Source organism: Benincasa hispida, chromosome 7, assembly GCF_009727055.1.
Source record: "Benincasa hispida cultivar B227 chromosome 7, ASM972705v1, whole genome shotgun sequence".
Classification (NCBI taxonomy): Eukaryota; Viridiplantae; Streptophyta; class Magnoliopsida; order Cucurbitales; family Cucurbitaceae; genus Benincasa; species Benincasa hispida.
The window spans coordinates 12,482,353-12,507,010 of NC_052355.1; the positions used below are offsets into that span (position 1 = coordinate 12,482,353).

The 24,658-nt window shown below is 30.1% G+C and overlaps 1 protein-coding gene across 3 annotated transcripts; it reads left to right on the plus strand.

Annotated features, from left to right (window-relative positions):
* The first annotated feature begins 200 nt into the window (after positions 1-200).
* LOC120080863 (probable inactive beta-glucosidase 14) lies at positions 201-20,466 on the plus strand. 3 transcript variants are annotated; one of them, XM_039035521.1, is made up of 12 exons: positions 203-442; positions 520-586; positions 941-999; positions 1,078-1,153; positions 2,842-2,916; positions 6,158-6,245; positions 7,278-7,530; positions 8,894-9,009; positions 17,230-17,482; positions 18,334-18,436; positions 18,712-18,820; positions 19,837-20,466. In XM_039035521.1, exons 1-12 carry the CDS (start codon positions 287-289, stop codon positions 20,069-20,071), a joined length of 1,590 nt encoding a protein of 529 aa, XP_038891449.1. In that variant the 5' UTR covers positions 203-286; the 3' UTR covers positions 20,072-20,466. The 3 variants fall into 3 exon arrangements, with proteins under 3 accessions (XP_038891451.1, XP_038891450.1, XP_038891449.1); XM_039035523.1 differs by lacking the exon at positions 6,158-6,245 and having other exon boundaries at positions 201-442; positions 7,406-7,530; XM_039035522.1 differs by lacking the exon at positions 2,842-2,916 and having other exon boundaries at positions 201-442.
* The last annotated feature ends 4,192 nt before the right edge of the window (positions 20,467-24,658 follow it).

Sequence of the window (24,658 nt, forward strand, 5' to 3'; positions counted from 1 at the left end):
TACAACTTTTGAAAGTTAGAGGCATTATTCACACAATTTATCAAGTTCACTGATATTTTCTATAGTTTAACCTACTCGTTTCAATAATGTAAATTGACCTATTAAAGATAACATAAGACCATTGACGTAAATAGAAAAAAAAAAATCTATGTTCAAACTATATGAGGTCGATTTAGTAATTTAAGCTAACAATCCCCCAACCAAATAAAGTAATGGAAGACAAAACCTATCCTATATAGTACACATGTAATTGAAGGTTTGCCTGTTTCAATATTTTAACAATAGGATGGGCACAAAAATCCTTCAATTTTGGTCATATTTTTTCCTCATTCTTTTCCTTTCATCTCATGGATGTTTTTCCCAAAATGAAGAAGAAGAAGGAATCAAAAGATCAGATTTTCCAAAGCATTTCCTCTTTGGAACTGCCACTTCCTCTTACCAGGCACTCATACATTTCTTCTTCTTCTTCATTTTTTTTCCCTTTATTTTATGGGTCAAAATTTTTTCTTGTAATTGCAGATTGAAGGGGCCTATAATGAAGATGGGAAGGGAGTAAGTAATTGGGATGTTTTTTCCCATATTCCAGGTTAATCTCACCTTCTAATTTCTCAATTCCATTCAAACCCGCTCCTTTAGAATCTCGTGATTTTGAAAGATTTCAATTTATAATTGATTTCAAATGAATTTCATTATTTGTTAGGGTAAGAAAGATTATGATTTTGAAATCTAAAGTGATTTCAAATCCTTTTTTAACTTAAAAATTTTTTCACACTAAAATGGTTATTTAAAAGTAGATTACTTATTTAATCTTATCACATTCTAATCTTCAATTAATGTGTCACATTTTTGGTGTTCCAAATAAAGTAATTAATTTAAAATCATTTATTAAATTTTCTTGAATCTAAGATTAAGATTTTAGTAATATTTTGAAAATTTGCAGGAAAGATTAAGAACAACGACACCGGAGACGTTGCCAACAATCACTACCACCGGTTTCTGGTACTCTGTTTTTAACTAATTTTCCGATGAAGAGTAGAGTTGAAATTGAGGTGATTTTTTGTTTTTTGATTTTGGCAGGAAGATATTGAGTCAATACATTCCATGGGGATGAACAGTTATCGCTTTTCCATTTCTTGGACTCGAATTTTACCTGGTAAGTTTCTTTCGGAGTGATTTTATAATGATTTAAATAATTTTATCGTTTTCAAAATTTGTTTTTAATCTTTTTAACCAATTTTTATGATATAAAAATTGTAAAATTTAAACTCTGATGAGTAACTATTAGGTTTTTTATTTTTTATTTTTTTAAAATTAATTTTATAGACATACTTCAATCTCCAAATTTCTTCATTTATTATCTCCTTTTCAACAAAAATTTGAAAACTAAAAAAGTAACTTTTATATCTCGTTTGGTAACCATTTTGTTTATAGTTTTTTGTTTTTGAAAATCAAGCCTATTTCTCCTCTTTTCTTATAATGGTTAGTATTTTTATTAAGTACAATGGTTGAACTCTTAGTCAAATTCAAAAAATAAAAATAAGTTTTTAAAAGCTATGTTTTTAGTTTTCAAATTTTGACTTGATTGTTTTAAATCATTGGTAAAATATAGATAACAAATGAAGAAATTTGGAGGTGGAAGTAGTGTCTATAGGCTTAATTTTGAAAAACAAAAAACTAAAAATCAAATGGTACTTTAAAATTTTGTTTTGTTTTTGGAAATTGGCTAAGAGATCGAATATTGTACTTAAGAAATGAAAATCATTGTGAAATGAAAAGGAAATAGACTTAGTTTTCAAAAAACGAAAACAAAAATCGAAATAGTTACCAAACAGAGTCTTAATATTAAATTAATTTGATTGATTAAAAGGATATTTTAGAATGATTTTAAAAATGACAAAAACGATTTTGATGATTTTAAAAAATCACATGCACTCATAACTAAACAACTTTACTCCTTTCTCAAAATGAATAAGTTATTATTTTAAATACGATAAATTACGAGTCAAAAAAGTTTATTTCTATTTAGTGACTAAAGTTGAAATGATTTATGATTTTGTATATAATATTAGGTTTTGGACAATTTTTTTTTTTAAATGAATTGATATATTTAATTTAACTAACATAACCTTTTAAATATTTGTGTCTAATAGAGGGTTGATTTTAAAAAATTGGAAGTTAGAAATTAAATTTGAAGTTTAACTTTTTATTTAATATGTTATTACATATTACTTATTGTTCTACTAGCTCACTAACATAATTGGAAAATGTCATTTTCTTTTTAGGAGTGAAAAAAAATATCAATTATTAATCCCACGTGTTAGTATTAACTTCTTTGACAATTATTGACTTTAGTAATTATTTATTTATTTATTTGAAGAATAAGATGGCAGCAATATTAACATTTATTGATGATGGAGACCTCTTTTTTTTTTTTTTTTTTAAGTACATTGATGTGAGAGTTGGGGTGGTATAGAAAAATACAATGAAACCTAAATATACATATTAATGGGAATTACTTTATTGTGAGGAAAATGTCTTTTATATTGTTCATACTATCAACCTCGTGATTTGAGGTTCGATTCCCCCATTCTACACTTTAATTATAATATCTTTAAAAAAAATGTCTTTTATATATTGAAATAATCAAAATTCAAATACTTTAAGATAAAAAAATGTCAATAAATAAATAGTTGATACATATTTTTGAAAATCGTTATCGTGAAGATAATTATTCGCTATACATGAATGGTAAGCTGAATACAATCATTCTCATAATAAGATTAACGACTAATCCAATAGAATATATTAATTAATTAAGTATACTTTGTGATAATAATGTAGAAGGAAGATTTGGTAAAGTGAACAGAAGAGGGATCACTTTCTACAACAAAATCATTGATAGTTTGTTGCTTAAAGGTACTTCTCTTACAAATTACTAAATTTAGTTTTTTTTTTTTTTTTCTAAACTATATAGGTAAGTGAAAGTTTTTTTAACCATATTAAATTGAATATAAGATTGAAAAAAAATAATTAAAAAAAATATTATACCTATACAAATTACTAAATTTCATCAACTAGCTAAAATGAGTATAGTCCAATTGTTTTATAGAAGATTTAACCAATCTTCCACATCTGTGTATTTGAACTTAAAAAGGCAGAATTTTCAATTTAATATCGAGACTACTAACAAGTTCATAATATTTATTATTAAACATTTATAAATTTGTTTATGGCGGAGGATAGGTATGGGTGAATAGGGTTGTTTAATCAAATTAATTACTTCTTTTTTTAATATTGGTCCAGTTAAACAAATTAACAATTTTTTTTGCTAACAGGTAATTTAAACAATAAATTCAACCCAGATAATTATGAAGTTACTCTTTTAAAGCACTCTATATGATTCTAATAACAAGATTGATAATGAATGTGAAAATTTAAGAACTACCCATCAAAATATACAAATATACATAGGCAATTAACTTCTAGAACAAATATTGCAATTAATTTCATATAATAAACTATAATAACACATTAATTGCAAAATTAAAGTAGTATAGAGATAGAGAAATTAACACCGAAAATTTTTATAGTGATTTGGATAAACTCGACCTACATCCACTTTTCCAAATGCCTCTTGGGATTTCAAATAAGGATCTCACCAACTCTTTCCATGGATTTGAGGCCAACCACTATACTGTTTTTTTTGTGAGTTCAGGAGCAAACTCAATCCTTTTCATGGATTAGGATTAAACCGTTATGACCATTTTTTTTTTTTTTTTGGATCAAGAGCAATCATTGCAAAATGTTTGAAAAAAAATTAAAGAACACAGTTGAGAAACTCTCTAAAAAAGTGAATTTACAAATTTTGAGCTCACAACAAATTAATTCTCATCCTACATAAATCTCTTTCATGAATGAAATGAAAAAGAAGAAAGTTGAAGCTCAGAAAGATCGATGATAGAAGCTTAATAAATTATGGAGAATTGTAAAGAAAAAATGAAATTGTTGTTAAAAATTTGAAGAAATGAAGTGTTTAAAAAGGGAAAAAAAGGGTGTGAAAACCAAATTCAAATTGGTCCATTGGATCTGGTTAAAATTCAAATAATTGGTGGACATTAAATGAATTAAAAGTAATAAAATTAAATATAAGATTTAAATATATATATATATATACATACCAACTGTCAGAATTTCAATAAATGTAATATATATATACTTCAATTTGTGTCATTCATCATCTATGCCATTTTTTCAAGTTTATTTATGATAGACATTGTACTCTTTAAGTCCTACAAAAAGGAAAAAAAAACTATTGGCGTCAGATATCATTCGCATTTCTCATTTTTTGAGAAATAAACTTGTTTAATAACTATTCTTGTTTCTTATTTCAAATTTTTAAGAAATGTTTCTAAAAATGGTGCAAATTTGTAGACTAAAAAATAGTTTATTTCCAATCCATTTCATTTGCTATTTATATTATTTAATGTTTCGTTATAATAATCAAATTTGATGATTGACTTGTTGGTGTTAAGTCACTTATGAATTGGGTACTTTCAAGTCTTAGGTATGAAATTCAGCCTCATAATTCTTATTAAAAACAAAAAAAAGAAGAATATCCAAAAATTGGATAAAGAAAAGAAAATTAAAATAAAAAGAAAGTGAAGAAATAAAAATTGGAGAAAGTGAAGAAAATTAAAAATAAAAAGAAAGGATCCAAAAATCAGAAAAAGAAAAGAAAGAAATGGAAGAAGAAAATTTGAAGAAAATAAAAAAGACAAAAAAGGACAGCATTGGAAATTAGGCAAAAAAAATTCAAAAGTTGAGTTTCAATTTGGAATCGTTGTTTCGAATCCTATGCAATGAATACTTTAAATATTCAAATAGTTAACAAATTAATTTATCATCAAAATATTAATTAATTAAAATTAATTATTTTGAGATTAAGAGCTAAAAGACCACATGGAATATATATTCTCTAAACCAAATATCATTTTTAATACTAAATACCCAAAAAAAACAATAAAACTTCCATATACTTTGATAATTGTGTAATTGTGTGCATCCATGTTACATCAATCTTTAGATTTAGTATTTTTTTTATGATTTATTATCTATAATACCTTTTCATTATTTGTTTGTTTATTTAGTGGATAATATGTTAAAAGTTTTTTTTTTCTATTTTTAATTATAGAAAAATAAATTAAAATATTTATAAAATATAGTAAAATTTTAGAACTATTAATGAGGATAGACACTGTGTCTAGCATTGATAATTCTAAAATTTTATTATATCTTGTAAATATTTTCAACAGTTTTACTCTTCGAAATAATTTTTCCTTTATTTTTACCTAAGTTTTTGTCTTTTGTATAATTTTAAACTTCTCAATTTTTCACAATTATATTGAAGATTTTCAGGTAAGTTATTTTTTTAAAAAAAAAAGAAGTAAAAAACGTATCCAAAACTACTTAAAATTGTTGGCGTATTATTAAATTAAACTAAATTAAATTATTAATTATATTTAGACATACAAACTTGCTAATGGACTTGAACCTTCGTTTTGATGGTGTGGGTTGGGGTTTCCATGTGTGAGTAGTGCATGNTAAAAAATGAACTAACTTATTTATATATATAGTGAAATATCATGGTTTGATTAGTGATAATTAAATAATACATCAATGTTTTATAAATTGTGTTACAATATTTTGACAACTTTTTTTCTAAATAAATCTAATCAAGAGAATCTATTAGAGGTAAATTTGAGAATTTTAAAAGATTAATAATGAAACTAAGAATTACCTTAAGAAAATTATGTAGTTTGGTATTTTTAGCTAATTGAAAAATATATGTTTAAATATAATACACATTAAATATTTTATGGGTTGGTTCAGATTGATTTTAGAAAAAGTGTTTCTCAAAAACACATTTTTATTTAAACACTTTTGATATAAACTAATTAAAAAAATATACTTGAAAAGTCATTTTGAGTAGTTGTAAAACACTTCAATTTTTTTCAAAATGATTTATTTTTTTAATTAAACACTTGAAAATATATTCCAAATACACCCTAAATCTATAGAGCAATGAACATTCTAAAAACTACTTGAAATTAAAATAATTTCTAAGAAAGTATTTTGAGCAAGTGAATAAATGGGACAGGCATAGAGCCGTTCGTGACAATTCACCATTTTGATCTTCCATTTGAACTTGACCAAAGATACGGAAGTTGGATGAGCTCTCAAATGCAGTAATTGCTCTCTTCTTTTATCTATTCTTTCTTTTTTTCTCTCTTGTTTGTGGACATTAAATATTATAATTTTTTTGTACAGATAACCTTAATTTCACGATCATAGCGTTGCTTGCCCCAAGTTTTGAAAATAATGAAGTATGACCCTTTGTCATTGTTAGAACATATTAATAGTGTGTTAATTATTTCTATTATCTCTCATGATTCTAGTAGAGGTAAAATTAAGGTCAAGGTCATCTGTTGTGACATTTGAGTTCATTAGGGATACATAAATGAACAAAGATCACATTCGAATAAGAGGTTAAAGAAAGAAATTATAGTTAATTAGAAAATATTTTCGGTGGCTCAATCATAAGAACTCCAACATTAAAGGAATTTAGTTTGAAACAATTCTATTTTTGGTAATCTTTTGAAAATTTTAGTGAGGATGAAGCATCTTGAAAGGATTTATGTTAGTCATGCATATGTGTAGAAAGACTTCACTATAAGAAACAAGTTAAGACCAAGGTTGAAATATATCGACATGTCCATATATCTAAAATATATCCATAGATCAAGGGCTCGATGTCGATATTTTATATCCATGGATATCACCAATAATTTTTTTTTATATAAATGCTCATAAAAAAAATGCCTATAAATTTAATCCAATTTGAACAGGAATGCTAATAACAATATTCATAACTTTGTTTGAGAGTAAAAATAACTTAATTATTAATCTAAATAAATTTTACAAATTTTGTGACTTACAAAAGTATGCATATTTTAACGATATATCCATAAATTAAAATCTTGATATAATTATCGACATCCATAGTTTAATCCTTGGTTAAGACAAGTAAGGACGATAATGTTGTCGAGTCACTCTAAACCTTCATTAATATTACATGAGAGATAGTATAGATAATTGACATGTCTTAGTATGCTCTGACAATTGTTGAGGGTCGTATTTCATTACTTTCAAAATTTGAGGCAAACACTATTACAATATGAAATTTGAGGGGTCATATTTCATTATTTTTTACATGATAGGGAAGATTTTGTGTATTTTGCAAAAATTTGTTTCGAAGAATTTGGAGACAGAGTGAAGCATTGGATAACGATAAATGAGATAAATCAAATCGCAAAAGCGGCCTACTTAAATGGAGTTTCCCCTCCAGGCCACTGCTCGCCACCTTTTGGAAAATGCTTAGCCGGCAACTCGGATATTGAACCTCTCATTGTTGTACACAACATGTTACTTGCCCATGCCAAGGCTGTTAACCTTTACCGCATCTATTTCCAAGTAAGTTTATTTCCTTTTTTTCTCTCTCTGTTAGACTATAATTACTTTAATTGAAATTGAAATGAGCTAGAATCGAAACAATTTAGTATCCATGTTTTACAATTTGTAACAATTTACTCTCTACCGTGAAGAACATTAGTATAATTTCATGAACTTTCTTATCGTGTAGAATGATAAAATGACCAAGATTCAAATTTATTTATAAATTATAAAGATTAAGTTGTTACGTAATAAAAGTTGACACTTAATTTTGATGAATAATTTCACAACAGGAACTAATTCGTTACTTTTATAGTTATTAAAATAGCATTAAATTGTAACAAATTTGAAAATATAAAGACAAAAATCCTTACTAACTAAAATTCAGTAACTAAATTGTTATTTTCATGAAAGTTCAAAGACCAAAAATGTTGTTTAATCCTAACTTATTTTTATATGTGATTTAATATGAATATTTTATTTTAACGAAAAAACTATTATTTAAATATTTTATAGATTAAATGAAAATTTTAAATTATAATAAAAAGATTTGGGTGTAATAAAATTATATAGATGTATATACCTTTTTTATTAGAATCCATTCCCTTTGGGTTCATGAATGAAGAATCCCCTCCCTGCTCTTACCAATCTTACTTCTTAATTTATTTGTTTCTTTTTTGCCAAAAAAAAAAAAAAAAAAAATTATTTATTGGTGGGGTGTCCCTTCAATTGATTGAGTCTATTAATACCCCTTTATTTGCCTTTTTATACCCTCAATGTTCCTTAATGGGCGAAATTTTTTTTTGAATAACAGATCTCGTGGTTATAAAGAATAAAGATAAATATAATCTTTTAAAGAGGTAATTAAGATTTTAATAAAAAGTAATTACAAATTTGGCGAGTGTTCTAGGTTTTATTTATTTTATTTTTTTTTAAATATGGCAAATGACTTCCGCCTGAAAATTTGATTACTATTTGATTGTTATGTGATTGTCATACCTACAATTACAAAAAAGTTGAAGTCATAGATTTGGTTTCTTAAAATGTATTTGTCGTACAATGCAATTTTCCTATTTTAAAAATAAAAAGTCTATCAACATAAATGTAGCTCAATAATCAATAGCATGTACTCATTTTTGTAAGTTCAAGATTTAAATTTCCATATCCCACATTTTTATTGTACTTGAAAAAATTAAAATAACATATAATCATCCCTAGTAACAATTTCTGGTTTTTTTTTTTCTTAACCTACCTAAATCTAAAGAACAAACAAAGATCACAAAGGCCTTTTAATAACCTTTAATAATCATAAAAAAGCTCATTTATTAACAATTATTAAACTCTAGTTTCATTTTTTTAAAAAAGAAGAGATAATTATTTGTAGGAAAAACAAGGTGGATCCATAGGAATAGCAGCAGGTGGAAATATGTATGAACCATTAACAGACAGCGAATTTGACAAACATGCTGCTGAGAGAGCCTTGATTTTCGACTTTTCCTGGTTTGTTCTTTTCTTATCAGTATACATTTGCTTATTATTTTTTTCCTAATCTTTGTCCAACAACTTTCCAATGTGGCTAACATTTTAATTTTAAACCGTGACAACACTTTCGGTGTGTCAGGTACGCTCTTATTGTGCGATTTCTTTTTTGTCATATTTCTATCTATACAATTTCGTATTAGCTAAATGACATTTCATACGTTTTTTTTTTGAGTTTTTATAAAAATTTGTGGTCATTTAGCAAAGGCGAAGTTTTATGCATTCCATGCATGATATGAGCTCACGTGGGCCTAGAGAATAGGGTTCATTGGCCCACTCAACCTTGGCCTCGACCAAGGCCGAGCCCAGCAAGTCAAGCCTTTTTTGCATAATTTTTTGGGCTGACAAGAGAAATAGTAAATTTTAAAGTTTCATTTGTAAAAATGATAAAAAAGTTTCAAAATTATAAAAATAGCAAAACGAATTTATATAATAAAAATATTAATTAGAAAATGACAAAACTACCCTAAAACAACTAAATTAAGTACAAATGAAAATGATACCCTACCTCAAAAACAACACGAATACTACAAATACACCTTACCTAGACATTCTAAAACCACAAATACATAGTATCTAAACATTCAAGAAGCAAAATTAAAAATCACCCAATATGGTTATTAGAAACTTATGGATGTATACAACAATGGATTCCTCCAAGGAGAGAAAGAAAAAAGTTGATTTTACCAATAAAGTTTGTTGTTGGCAAGTGAATATGTTAAAGGAATTGCAACTTCATGACGATGTGAACATTGGAAGTATGATTGTGTTTGACACCAAACCAGTTGTAGGAGTCTCATCATCTTCATTCCATGTGACCATTTTGCTCATTGAATCTTGAAAGTCAACTTTAAACACTATCAATCCCAAAACGTCATTGTTGAAAATGATGTTCAAAGTAGAAACAAAAGAAAAAAACATGTGTGTAAGCGAAAAAAGGTCGGCAACCTGGTGAGGATGGTCGTTAAAAGCTAGCCAGGATGATGAAATTCAAGAAAGAGTGGCTGAACCAACGATCGAAGACATGAGATTGCAAAGGAGAAAATGAGATTTTGGACTTCTAAATAAAGAAGATGAAGAAGATGAGATTTAGTGTTTTTTGTTATCTTCTTTTAATAAATAATAATAATTATGATGATAATAATAATAATAAGAATAAGAATACTAATTAATAATAATAATAATAAACTAAAAAATATATATACACCCCCACATGTTTCAAACATTTAAAATTTAATTCCCATTTATATGTTTCTTTTTAGGTTCAACAAGCCATTTTTACATGTTTGTATATGAAAAATTGAAAACATCGAAAATATGAAAAAAAAAATAAAAGATCAAATTAATTTGATAACAATATGTATAAAATAATAAAAAAATATTTTGATACAATTGAATTTGTAACAAACATATGAACAAATCAAAAGTTAGTTGGATATAATCAAATTTGATAATAAAAAATAAATTCAAATATAAATTAGAGAGAAAAAAGTAAGTTTTTGTTTATTATGTTTAAAAAAATCGATAGGTAGTTAGATAAAATCTAATTTGATAATAAAATATAAATTCAAATATAATTCAGGGAGAAAAATAAGGAAGGGAGTTCGTTTATTTACAATTATATTGTATTCATAATTCTGTTTTCATAAGCTTCAACAATTACACTGTATTTATAACTTCATCCACCACAAAAACCTAGGAAAAAACCTAACTCGTTCGTTGTAGAGGCCAAAAACAACAAGATTGCAAAAGTGAATATTTGTTTGTCAAAAAGACAAATTAATGATATAATAATATAATAAGATGATAATAAAATCCTAATTAAAATAAAAAATTTAATCCAAATTTAGAATAATAAAAAATTAATAAAATAATATAAAATCTAAAGATATATCATAAATTAAAATAAAAATGATGATAAATAAATTAAATATCGATTAATTCTAAATATTTTCGAAAAGTGGTTAAATCAAATCAAAACAAATAGCTAATTTGAATCATTAGGGGAGAAAAATGAGGAAGAGGTTGATTTATTTTAAATCAATTCATGAAGTAGTTATCAAAATCAAATTTTTATATTAAAAATAAATTTAAAGTTCAAAAAGGGAAAATGAGGAAGATATTGGTTTATTTTAAATCAAATCTTAATGGAAAAGTTATAGCAAATTTTCCATTTACTAATTTGAGCTTCTCGACCGATAGAGAGAAGCTTTGTGTCAAAGCCATTTATAAGCCCTCAAGTAGGTAACCCCGAAAGAGGGAAGAGATTTTTGAGTACGGGAAACCTCTGGATTTGAAATCACTACTTATATACCTGGTATTGGCCATAATTTACAATAGCTTGTTAAAGAAACCACAAGAAAACCTAAATCGATGAAACCTTTGTGTAAGTAACAAAAGTTATGGCAATGTATGGAGCAACCATTCAACTTATTCTTGTGCAATCAACACATGACCATTTTTTAGGAAGTAAACGTTAAAATAATATAAAAAATAACATATACAACTAATTTATTAAAAATGTGAGAAATATACAGTTAATTCATTAAAAATATATGTATACAATTATGAAAACAATATAGAGATTTGAATAAAATATATGGATAAAAGAAGTTTTAATAATATATGGATATTTCAAATATAAATTTGGTAGAAAAATTTGGATATTTTATTAAGGTGAGATAAATTCGAAAAGTGGTTAAATAGAATATCAAATAATAATAAAATATAGAGATTATGTTAACTACTTGAACAAATTAGGAGGCAGTTATCTTTGACAAATATCAACAATTATCCTATATATATAACCCTGTTTTCTATTTTGGAATTAGCTGGTATTTGTAGTTTCATCAATACGAACAAGGAAAGGGCAATTCAGGCATTTAGAAATTTGTGGCCATGTTGCATGAATGGAAAAGTGTAATTTAAAAGAGAATTTAGTTCAATTAATTAAACCTAACTTAGGAGACTTGGAATCCACTCATCTTTGAATACTAAAAAGTCGTTCCTTGCTTAACTTTATTCTTGGCTCGTTTACTTGTAAGTCCAAAGCTAAATAACCTAATGTATTAATTGATTTCTCAATTATCCTATATGCTCAACTAATTGGGTTCAAGCATCCATATTAATTCAACATACACATGAAGCCTAGGTATCTAGCCAAGACAATTGGCAATTGGAAAGCCATATTGCCAATTGATTTAATTCTTGATTTAGGTGAGTCATGCAATTAACAAACAAGAGTTGCCCTAAAAGACTTGAAAATTAGCCACAAACATGCAACAAATGCCCTAATGAGATTCATACGCAACGATGCACTCTCTAACAACAAAAGAAAATCACAAATGGGTGATCAAACTATCAATGTTTTCTAAGCATAGAAGTCAGAATTAATCAAGAACAAATAAAATTTAGCAGCAAATAAAATTTAAATTAAGTGTCACAACCAAGAATCAATAAGTATCAGTCCTATCCTAAGCTAGAGATATCACTTACCTTAGCCACTCATGTGCCAAGATGAAGTTCCAAATGTAAATAAATGAAGAATAACAAGAATTAATGTCCCAAAAGGGGAAAATTCAGAGAAAATGAGGTTGGTGGCGGCCAAATTGGGCATAGAATGACCTAAATTGGGCAAAAAAACATTTATACAAAAACAAAAACATAGCTACGCTAAGGGGATCTTTACAATACTCTTATTGAAGTGTAGCCCTCAAACGTAGCTATACCGATGTTACGTTGCCCATTTTGCACGCGCCTCCAATGCTCATTAACTTCTAGAGCATTGCAACGCTCCAGGGTAGTGTAGTGATGCTTCCTTATATGCACGCTACTACCTTTCAGCGTAAAAGATAGTGTAAAAGAGAGAATTGTGACGCTTCTCAAAGCCGTTTGGTCATTTTTCCTCCTTTCTTCACAATTGATGCTATGAAGTTCCATTTTGGTTCATTTTTGTCCCGTTTCGGCTCCGATGGTCCATTCTACCACTCAATTTCTTAATACCTAAATGCATGAACAGGCCTAAAATAAGCTAAGAAAAATAGCACTTTTAGGGTGCTATCGATGTGCTTGTATGTGATTCGCCAAGGGAAAGGAAAATAATAATCCCCAAAGCCCTAGACAAAGAAACAACTTAATGCAAGGAGTAGAAAAAGAAACCAGAGCACAAGGAGTTGCTAAAAAAAGTAGGGGGCCCAGATCTATGTTACAAGTAAACTCAGGAAACAACGACCAAAGACAACGTTGAGACCAAGCCTCCATTAAAAAAAAAAAAAAAAAAAAAAAAGAGCAGGTTGGATGAGACATTCCCCAGAGACAGGTCTGTGCAGCTAAATCGACAAGAGATGCTACAAAACAAAACTAGAGGCCGGATTGAAGTTGAAGACAAAGAGGTTCTATGAAAAGCATATTTACAAAGGATGTAACAAGAAATAGGTAATATTCAAGAGAATACATAATGCGATTTAATATTGAGGCATTGTAGGTAGAAGATATACCGGTTATGCTGCCTTATTACCCATAGTTAATGAGCTTAAAGATAAGAAAGTTTTGGGATCATTAGGAAAAAGGAAAACCAAATCATACATAGAATTGATTACACGGGCACAAAAGTATATGAGCATTTAAGAGCTACTATATTTGAAAAGGAGGATAGTCAAGACAAGAAGAAGATCGCCTTAGCCTTGAATAGGAAAATGTCGACCGAGATATTGCAACACAAAATAAAGAGGTGCAGGATGAATGACTGGGACCAACCACGGTTCAATAATACATCAAGAATAAAAAAAATATACACCAACCATTCTTCCGGTAGAGCAGAATCTTATGGAAATAAAACATGGGAATATTTTGAGAGAATCGAGCAGACAAATACTAGACTATACCAAAGAGATAAACAAAGATATTGTTTCTTTCATAAAGATTATTGGCACATGGAACAGGATTGCATTTAGCTAAAAAACGAGATTGAAACCTTAATTTGTAATGGATTATTGGATGAGTCCGCTTTCATTTTTACCAAAGAGATCTAGACCATAAAATTTTTGTTTCACTGGTTCATTAAAGAAACTAGAAAAAAAAGGCCAAAACCGACCTTGCAAAGAGAGCCAAGACCGAATAGGGATGACCAAGCCGAGGAACGATGTCGCCAAGTGCTCTGAAAGGTCAGAATAATCCTTACATACCAACTAAAGGTGGATCAAGTAGAAACCAAAAGATGATGACTTGCAAAGTAGGGTATGAACTGAGTGATCTCCAGGTACACTTATTGTAGATGCAGAGTTCAAGCCCAAGCATAGAATTCCTCAAAGAAGAAGCTCAAGTCCTTCATCAACTACATAATGATGCATTGGTTTTGATATTGATAGTAGCCAATGTGAAAATCCATCATGTTTTATTGATGGAGGGAATTTTATGACTGTTTTGACTTCGGAAGATTTTGATAAGATGATGTTAAATAGAGGGCATTTAAGTATATGTATGACTCCACCAATAGGTCTACGGGGAGAGAAAGTGGATCTAAAAGGAAGAATCAAACTCTCAGTAACTTTCGGGGAAGACCAACCCTGCATGAATTAGGAGCGGTTCCATCAGCTTATCATCCAATTATGAAATTTCTAACACCACATGTGATTGGAACAATCAAAGAAAAGGAAAAAAAATTCAAGAGAATGCTACGTTACAACTTTGAAAGATACAAAAACAAAAGTGCAAAATTCAACCTGGTAAAAGGAAGGTCAATGCCGATACTAGTGAAAATAATTTGGATCAACAAAACTAAATAGAAGATGAAAGATAACAAAGTTTCATTAGCTTGAGCTTGAGTTAGTACGATTGGTCATAATCATCGTTGATGTTGTAGTTCAAAAGAAAGACTAGAGTAATAAAGAGTAGAGAAGTGACAATAAAGAAGCAGCCACAAATAAAAGAAGAATTATTTAAAGTTAAAATTGAAAATTTGCAGAAGATCAACACCAAGGTCTATCCTGCTCAAAGGAAATCCAAGGCCAACCCTACTTAAAGGAATCTCGAGGTCGACCCTCTAAAAAGAGAGAGAGAAAAAGATAGGGAAATGGTTATCAAAATTTGAATTTGAAATTCAAAATTCTTAAAATCGAGATTGAGTCTTCCATAACTTGTTGAAGCAAGTGTCACATGGCTTTGAATGTTGCAACAGGCATGTAGAGATTCTAGCGCATCACTACTTGACCTCAGGCTCGAGGCCAGGGGATGACATAAGCTTCTGTCCTTGCAAACTGCATCAAAGAACAAAAGATTATGGTTGTCAACATGTGAGACAAATCATTAAGGCAAAATTGAACACAATGCTTGCCTTTGAGTCAAAGTCGACCACCCCTGAATGATAAGGTCAAGTGATGGATGGACAAGATTGTTACAGTTAGAGATAGGAATACAAAGTGAAAAGACTAATCACTCTTCAACCTAGGTCTCGAGGTCGAGGCTATCATCAAGTTACCACCCTCACATTGCATGTACAAGATAATGGAGAACCAGACTTCCTTTCTTTAACAATTCCTTTAGAATTTCAGAAGATGTAATATCAACCTCAAACCAAGATCGACCATCCATGGAATAACATGTGGTGAGTCGACTTGAACAACAATTTAGGCTAAGTGAAAAATCATAATATATGAAGGTTACAAAAACTGTTAGAAAAGAGGTATTTTGTTCCATGAGAAGAAGCAGAGATACATGATCACTACGGATAAAAGAAGCAACTCTTGCACAAAAAAAAAAGAAAAAAAAAGAAAAAAAAAAAGCTACATGATAACTGGGTGCAGCCTAAAGCGACAACCCATCCAGGAAAATGATAGATGAAGTAACCATAACTTCTTCTATAGGGCAGGAAAGGATAACAGGGATCTAGTTAAGCCTTAATAGGTTTGGATAGATAATATTTCAAGTCTGCTTATGATGTGGGACTCACCTTAAATCAAGAGAGTAATGTTTTGTTGCCTAGGCTTATCCATGGGGTGGACCTGACACAATTTGGTGCATAACTCTGACAAGAGGCAAAAAAACGCATTGAAAAATTCATTGGACCTAAAAAAGGTTTGACTCGATAGGCTCAACACCCATAAAGTTTGAGATAAGTCTCGCGACGAGGTAATGTGGTGATAGAAGGTGAGATTGTATTCCCAAGTTCATTTCTTACAAGTAAAACTCGTGAAATATAACTAAACCATAAGCCTCAACTTGGGAGTGGACTAATGTTATTGGTACTTGTTGGGCTAAAGGGCAAAAACAACATAACAAAGAAGAAGAAATTACCGAGTTGGGACAAGAAAATGACGATAAACGGGCAAGCTAACCATGCCTAGAGGATGAAATTGGTATGGTCTGCCTGGTATGCATCCCATGCATGATATAAGCTCACATGGGCTTAAAAAATGTGGTTAACATGTCTCAAAGCCAATTTAGTCTGCTTGGCTTCGGCCTCAACCAAGGGTGAGTCCACTGAGTTAAACCTTTTTCGTAGAATGTTGCCCTAGAAGGAAAGATAACATCCTGAGATTTAGGGGAGAATCCTAAATACAGAAAGCTTTGCGTACCTAAACCTATAAATAGGGAAGGTGAGAAATATAAGAGGTAAGTTGTCTCTGCGCTAGGAATTTTGAATTTTTAGACTTCCTAACTTAAGCATTAAAGTTTGTGTAACCTACACCACACTAGTGTGTAGTTCTTATTAGCTTGCATGTGATCTTCTTCATAGAAAAATATAAATTTACAGCTGCTACCACTTCGAGTTCAGACCACTTTACCTGTTGATCTAGGTACTAAGAATTATAAAGTTGTCCTATATGAAGTTGAGGCAAGGAAAGTCTTGTATGATGCATTCTCAAAAGTCTTATAAAACAAACAAGCTTTATGATCTTTCATCGGTTAACTCTTTCAAAAGCTATGTCATATTAGTATATATAAATAATTTGAATTTCTTATCAATCTTCTTTTTTTAAATTAAAGTAAAGAAAATGTTGAAAAATAAAAGTTTAATTACCTTGCATGGTTCTAGGTATATTGCTCTAAGTGTACTTGATAAGTTTTTGTTTGGTTTTGTTTCTTTATCTTTTGAGCATTGGCCTCTTTTCATTTATTTAATAAAAATTATTGTTTCCTTTTAATCAATAAAAAAAGTTTAATTTTCTTTCTAAACATGAATAGGGTGTATGATCCTCTTGTATATGGAGATTATCCTAAGGAAATGAGAGAAATTTTAGGAAACCAACTTCCAAGTTTCTCAGACATTGAGAAAAATACTATAAAAGAAAGTTTGGACTATATTGGCATCAACCACTATGCTACTTTATATACAAAGGATTGTCTTCATTCCACTTGCTCCTTTGAAGGTTCATATCATCCTATACAAGGATTTCTTGAAACTACATGGTATCGAGATGACATTTCCATTAGAGAGGCATGTTCTTTCCCTTTTACCTCTACTTTTTATTTTTGTTTAAAAATTATTGAAGATCTTATGCTTAACTAATTGAATTAGGTAACTTAGACATGTTAAAATGAAAGTTAAAACTAATAAAGAAATTTCAAAGGCTATTTTCAATCATATTGTTGATTTTGCTTTTTCAAGAAAATATTGTATTGTTGATTAAACATACACGTATATACAACTAATACTTCATGACCAAGGACAAGTTCAAACTAGTTCAAATAGAGGAAGTAGTTTTTTTTTTTTTTTTTTTTTAATTACATAAACAAATTATTGAGAAATTGTGAATTATTTGAAATAATAAAAATTAACACTCAAGAAATAAGTGTAGGTCTCCTATATTAATTGTATGAGTATGAATGTGTTGGAATTATTTTCATAATATTATTTGTAGTACATGGGTAACAAATAAAAAGGCAATTATTTTTTTAATTATTCAATGGACATATCAAGTGATTTTGATGATGGGCTCATAACTTCTCACATTGAGGTGTGGTATGCTAAGAAGAAAACAATTCATTGATCGTGAGAATTATGAGAACGTTATGATCAATATATATAAATATAAGATTATGGTCTCTAAAGCACTAAATATTTTTAGCCTCCTATTCTCCACCTAATAATGAAGGCCTACCTAATTCATTATGATTTGTCTATCTATGCTTCCAAGTGACTTTAACCTCTCTATATATTTTTGTTTTCTTCTATGCTTAAATCTTTTATCTCGATTATTCTCTGTGGTCATTGTAGAATAATCATGAGCTTGGATTTTATTATTTTTCAACATATGTATATCCTAAAGTTACCTTTTTATATGGTAGACTAGTGAAGCAGCATTCGTTGTTGTTCCAAGAGGCTTGGAGGAAATAATTAACTATGCTAAAGAAAGGTATCCTAACAAGCCAATCTTTATCACAGAAAACGGTAAGCTAGCATAAAAGTATGATTGTATATGTAATTACATTAATGTGCGATGTCAAATTAAACCATTAGGTCTTGTATAGTAAACTATGGCGTATAAACGAATATTATGTTTGTATGTAAAAAGTACTTGTTTTCAATGTGTTCTCAAGTACGACCATTTTTTAAAATAAATTTTAAATTTATAACTAAATGCTATGAAGAATTTGAAATTTCATTGTAATTAACATAAGTTATACTTTTTAAGATATTGAAAAGTGTTTTCTTTTACTTTTCAGGTTGTTCTCCACCACTTGGCAATGGTAACAAAGTTGAGGACATTTTAAATGACACAAAACGAATCTATTACCACAAGAATTACCTTGCTTCCTTGGCTAAAGCATTGAGGTAATAAATAGCCCATTTATTACTTTTTCTATATATATATATATATATCTTTTTCATTTTTAATCTAAGGTTTTAGAAATATTATTTTCAATAATTTTGAGTGATTATGCCATATCTTCATCGAGAGTAGTTCATGCACATTTTTTAGACCTAATTTAATTGTTTTAGTGGTAATATTTTCAATCCAAACAACGCTATTATTCACATTTTTATTTTAAAAAAAAGTAAAATGTTAACATGAAAAATATCTTTTTCATTATTTTCTACTATTGAAATCAAACAACCCATACAATTTCAATTTATATGATGAAAATTTACCTTTCAAATAATTTTTTAAAAAATTATTTTTAATAGTTGTCGAATAATAAATTATAAAATTATAATAAATAATACATGTGTGTATATATATATATGATTGCATTGTATGTAAAATAAATACTTTTTAAAATAAATAGTAAAGTTCGTGTTGGTTCGAGCCATAAAATTTTCACTTATTTGAAATTTCAATCAAACTCAACTCAACCTATATGAATTGAATTGGATTGATTAGGTTTTCTGGTCATCAAGCTTTTTGAACACTCCTAATTTTCACTTATAATTGTTATTGTTTGGCCAACTATCTTAAACACATATCCATAATGGTACAATATTATCCACGTTGAATCTTAATCCACGTGAACTTAGTCTCCATTCCTAAGAAACCATGCTCATATATCTCAAATCTTTCCTATATATTTAATATTGTAATTGATGTGTTTGATGTAATATCTAGAGATGTTTTCAAATATAGAAAAATGAGTCAACTTATTTATAAATATAGTAAAATGTCACTGTTTAGTGTTTATCAGTGATAAACAATGATAGATACTAATAGAGGTCATTTAGTTATATTTGAAAATATTTCCAACAGTTATACTATTTAAAACAATTATCCTAATATCTATACCTTTGCATTAGATTATTTATCTGAGATATGTTCGAGTTAATAATAATAATAATGTCTTTTTTTATGATAGGAATGGTGGTGATGTGAGAGGGTATTTTGTTTGGTCCTTAATGGACAACTTTGAATGGGCTAATGGGTACACCACAAGATATGGGCTTTTGTATGTGGACCGACACACACTTAAGCGTCGGCCCAAACTTTCGGCCCAATGGTTTGCTTCTTTCCTCGGCGGCAACCTACAACAACTTGATAAATCTTCATCCTTCCTCAATACAAATGCCTCTTCCTCCCTCATGGATGCTTAAGAAGCCAAATGCTTTTGGAAACAAAGAAAGCAAAAAAAAAAAACTACTTTTATTCATTCTCATTATTGCATCAATTTCATTAATAAAAAGAAATCATGTTCTAAAGTCCTTGTTGCTAAGAAAGATAATGATCCATGATAGGGGTGTTCAAAAAACCCGATGACCCATGCGGTTTGGGTTGGATTATCAAATAAATGAAAATTTTATGGATTTGTTTGATTCATGGGTTCAGCTAATATAACCCAAATCAATCCATGAACATCCCTAATCCATGATTATTAACTTGATTAAATTTACTCATTATTTGTTTTCTTTTCACTTGTACTCTATGGTGTCACTACTAAAAATGTTATTTCTAGTCAAGGTTTAAGTGAAGGAGATCATTTATGTCTCTATTTTTCTATTCTTTTCTAATGTCTCTTTCAAATTTTCAAATATGCTAAAAATAGAGATCTTATATCCAGTATTCCCATGGCAAGTTTAGCTTTCCTATCTTTAATCTTTTAAATTTTTGTTATGACAAGATACTTTTCTTTGGAGCTTCTTGAATGTTATTTTGTGATAATGAACAAGCCTCTAGTTAGGGTTTCAAGTTTTCTCTAAAGTTTGCAAAGAGTTTCACGATTGCTTCGAGGTATACTTTGTGTTAATCTTGTGGATCATCTCAGTCTCTACCTTAGATTCATAGTAGAGTTGTACAACGACGCTAGCAAGAAATCTAACTCTTTTTCTCTTTATGACAAAATTTACAAACATATTAATAGAGTCGTTTTTTCTGGAAAAAAACATATATCATTTAACTTAAATGAAATTCACTTAACAAGCCTAAAAAGTTGGTGACGTAAACTTAGAAGAAATTGAGTTTTCTAACCAATCCTTCTTGACTCAAAAACTCAACTTTTTAGCTTTGATTTTTTTTTTTTTTTTTTTTTTAATTCAAGTTAGAGAAAATTAGTTTTTTTGATCATTAGATTTGATTTAGGTTGCATTTTGGTGTTTAAGTTTTCAAATTTGACAATAATTTTACTACTGAAGTTTGATTTTGATTGCAACATTGGTTCCTCTGTTAACTTCTTTGTTAATTCCTAATAGAAAGTTGACATGACACTTTATTTTAATTTTTTTAATACAAAAAATACCTTTTTCATTTCGTTTTATATTTATCTCTCTCTTCTTCCTTGCTCCTCGTTCTTAATCATCTTCTTGTCCTTCCTCTGATTAATGGTTATAGGTTGGACACTCAGCAACCTTTTTTTTTTCATTTTCTTTCCTTCTTCATCCTCACTTCTCCTTTCCTTACTAATTTTGTTTGAAAAGGGAATATGAAAATTGTAAATAATTGGGTATATCACTATATTTTTTGTATATTTTGATTGGTAAAATACACAGGAATTGTAAATAATTGGGTATATCACTGTATTTTTTGTATATTTTGATTGGTAAAATACACAGGTATTTATACACCAACGCCTACCTAAAAGTAGATACATAAAATTTGTAACCAAAGCCAACAAAAGTGTAACCACCCAACAACCCTTTTAACAATTATAACAATAACAATTAACATCTCCCCCTCAAACTCAAAATCCTAGAGTAGAAACCAACTTGAGTTTGCAAGATAATTGACCAAAGCGTGTAAGAGAGAGTGCTTGATTGAAGATATTAGTTGGTTGTTCAGTTGTGAATATGACTTGAAGGTGTAGGGTGAAGCTTTGAAGATGATGACGAACAAAGTGACAGTCAATCTCGATATGCTTCGTTCGTTCATGAAACACATCATTATGAGCAATCTGAATAGCACTACGATGGTCACAATGAAGAATAATGGCAACAGCCTGGAGAGCTCCTATATCAGTCAGAAGCCAGTGAAGCTACAAGACTTCAGAAGTAGCATCAGCAAGTGCTCGATATTCCGACTCTGTGCTAGAATGAGAAACAGTATTTTGTTTCTTACTTCGCCAAGAGATGAGAGAATCACCCAAATAAAAATAGTAACCTGAGGTGGACCGTTGATCAGTAGGATCACTAGCCCAATCAGCATCAGTAAGCTTAAGAGAACTAGGGAAGACTGACAAGAGAACTGAAGCCCATGTTCCAGGGTGCCTTTAACATATTGCAAAATATGAAGAACAACAATGAAATGAATAGTGTGAGAAGCAGACATGAACTGACTGGCCACATGGACCGTATAGGCAATGTCTGGACGTGTCACGGTTAAGCAAATGAGACTGCCAACAAGTTGCCGATACATAGTGGGATCCTCGAGAGTAATACCATCATAAGATGTCAGGCGGACAATGGAGTCCAATGGTGTTGGTGCAATGACAGCATCAGTGATGCCAAGACGCACCAAAAGGTCAGATGCATATTTCGCCTGAGACAAATAGTACCGTTCAAAACACAATGAGATCTAAAGACCAAGAAAATAACTGAAATGGGTCCCCTATGCATCTGTCGTTGGCAGTTTGATGTATGCGATGTTGTGTACTAGACCGAACATCTGCTACACTGTGGGGATAGTTAGTAGATATCTCGAGGGCAGGGTCACTGGATCGCTGTCAAGAACATCCTCAAGTATCTTCGAAGAACGAGGAACTACATGCTCGTGTATGGATCTAAGGATTTGATCCTTTTTGGATACACGGACTCTAACTTTTAAACTGATGAGGATTCTTGGAAATCCACTTCAAGCTTAATGTTCACTCTTAACGAAGGAGCTATAGTATGGTGAAGCACTAAGCAGGGATGCATCGCTGACTCCACGATGGAGGCTGAATATGTAACGGCTTGTGAAGCTGCTAAGGAAGCCGTTGATAACTTGTAGAAATACAAGTTATTTATGCCACCTTATCTAGATATTGCAGCCAAAAGTTACTAAATATGCGCCGATTGTATGAAGATTAGCTTAGAATTACAATAATTATAAATGATCGCAATTACACCCACTAATGCCATAAAGATGGAAGACAAGCCAAGTTTTACTCTGTTTTGCAGGAAACCAAGTCACCTCTTGTGCTCAAGGCTCACGAGAAACTAATCAATGCATCTCTGTCACATTGCGCCTGTCAATCAACAATGAAGAGACGATCACCACAATGACGGCGTAATGCGATAGTCGATCCAGAGTTAACTTTCAACTGCATGCGGTAATAAAAACAACACCACATGCAAATCCACTATAGAAAGATGCAGCTGAGCAACGCAAAAACGGAGGATTAAGACACGTGTACAACTAACGGTTGTGCAGAATTGATGGCCTGATTGTATAACAGAAGGAATAATATCCCTCCATCTTCGAAATTACCATAACCATCAGTGGGGACCACAAGGCCAGAGTCAAAGACCTGCACCTATAAATACCCCATAGATTTCAGAGAAAACTTATGCTACTTGATACGGGGCAAATTGCTACTAAAGTATTGAGAGAAAAGGCTGAGCTGAGTGCTTAATTGAAGATATCTAGGAAGAAGACGAGATAAGGCCGAGAGGTGAATATCAGATCTAACCTGCCGAATACCTGATCAGAAGCTCTATGTAAAGACCTCTGCTACCGGTGGAGCAAGCTTGAGAGGGAAGCTTTCCCTACCATCAAATCCATCCTATCCGGCAAGCAGATTTCCATCGAATCAGTGCCAAGACATTGGCACTTGTTTGTATCTGTTCTATCTCTTTCATCGTTGTATTTCACTTTCTTTTATCTTTTCATTCACACACCATGTATCAAACGCTTAATAGATATATTAAAGTTTCGATAGCTTTCATATACCATTCTTTGTCTATTTCCGTTCCTCCATTAATCATTTTCTCCATGATGTCTTCTTAATCCCCTAATAGTTAATATGAATCAAACAAGTACTTAATCGGTGTTAAAGGTATAAAATGCATTTAGCTAAGGCATGCTAGACGACATCTTCACCTATGAGAGCAGAAGTGAAGATGCCATTCTGATCTATCGAGAGAGGGTTAGAAGAATGCGTTAACTAAAGCGAGTAGTACTTCCAGCATGGAAGTAACCTTGTGTTCATTACGTTATTCCCTATTTCACCACAGACATATGGGAGCGTGGTCAATCACTGAAAGATGTACGCCAAGAGAAGAGCGAAACAGTATTTCTAGCTTCAATGCAATTGAGAACTTGCGCTGTTTATATTATTTATCATTCTCTTTCTATCCTATTCATAAGACTTGCCGCCGCATTCCACGTCTTTGCATAACTTTCACAGCCAACCTTGGCCCCAGCATCTTGTAACATGAAGCCAGTATCTTATATCATCTAGCTTAGGTTTATTGTATTTTATTTTATTATCGCATCTTTACTGCTTAACTTTATTTTATCGCAATTTATATACATGTACAAACACATTTTTAAAGATTGAAAACTTGGTCGCATATATCATGAACATATCACAATAACCTAAAACAATCCTTGAGTTCGACCTCGGATCACACCGAGAAACTTGCGGTGGAATTACACTTGGTTCCATCGTAAGGAAACTTTGTGACAACGCATTGGCATACTACGTGAACATCCATAATTAATGTATATCTAGTAGTAGTATCGCATTATTTCGAGCATATAACATCATC

Excerpts from the sequence above, each read along its gene's own strand:
- LOC120080863 (XM_039035521.1), top strand. The coding sequence starts at position 287 with ATGGGCACAAAAATCCTTCAATTTTGGTCATATTTTTTCCTCATTCTT. Across the intron at positions 1,154-2,841 it reads TTGGACTCGAATTTTACCTG|AAGGAAGATTTGGTAAAGTG; the intron begins GTAAGTTTCTTT and ends ATAATAATGTAG. Across the intron at positions 7,531-8,893 it reads TTTACCGCATCTATTTCCAA|GAAAAACAAGGTGGATCCAT; the intron begins GTAAGTTTATTT and ends AATTATTTGTAG.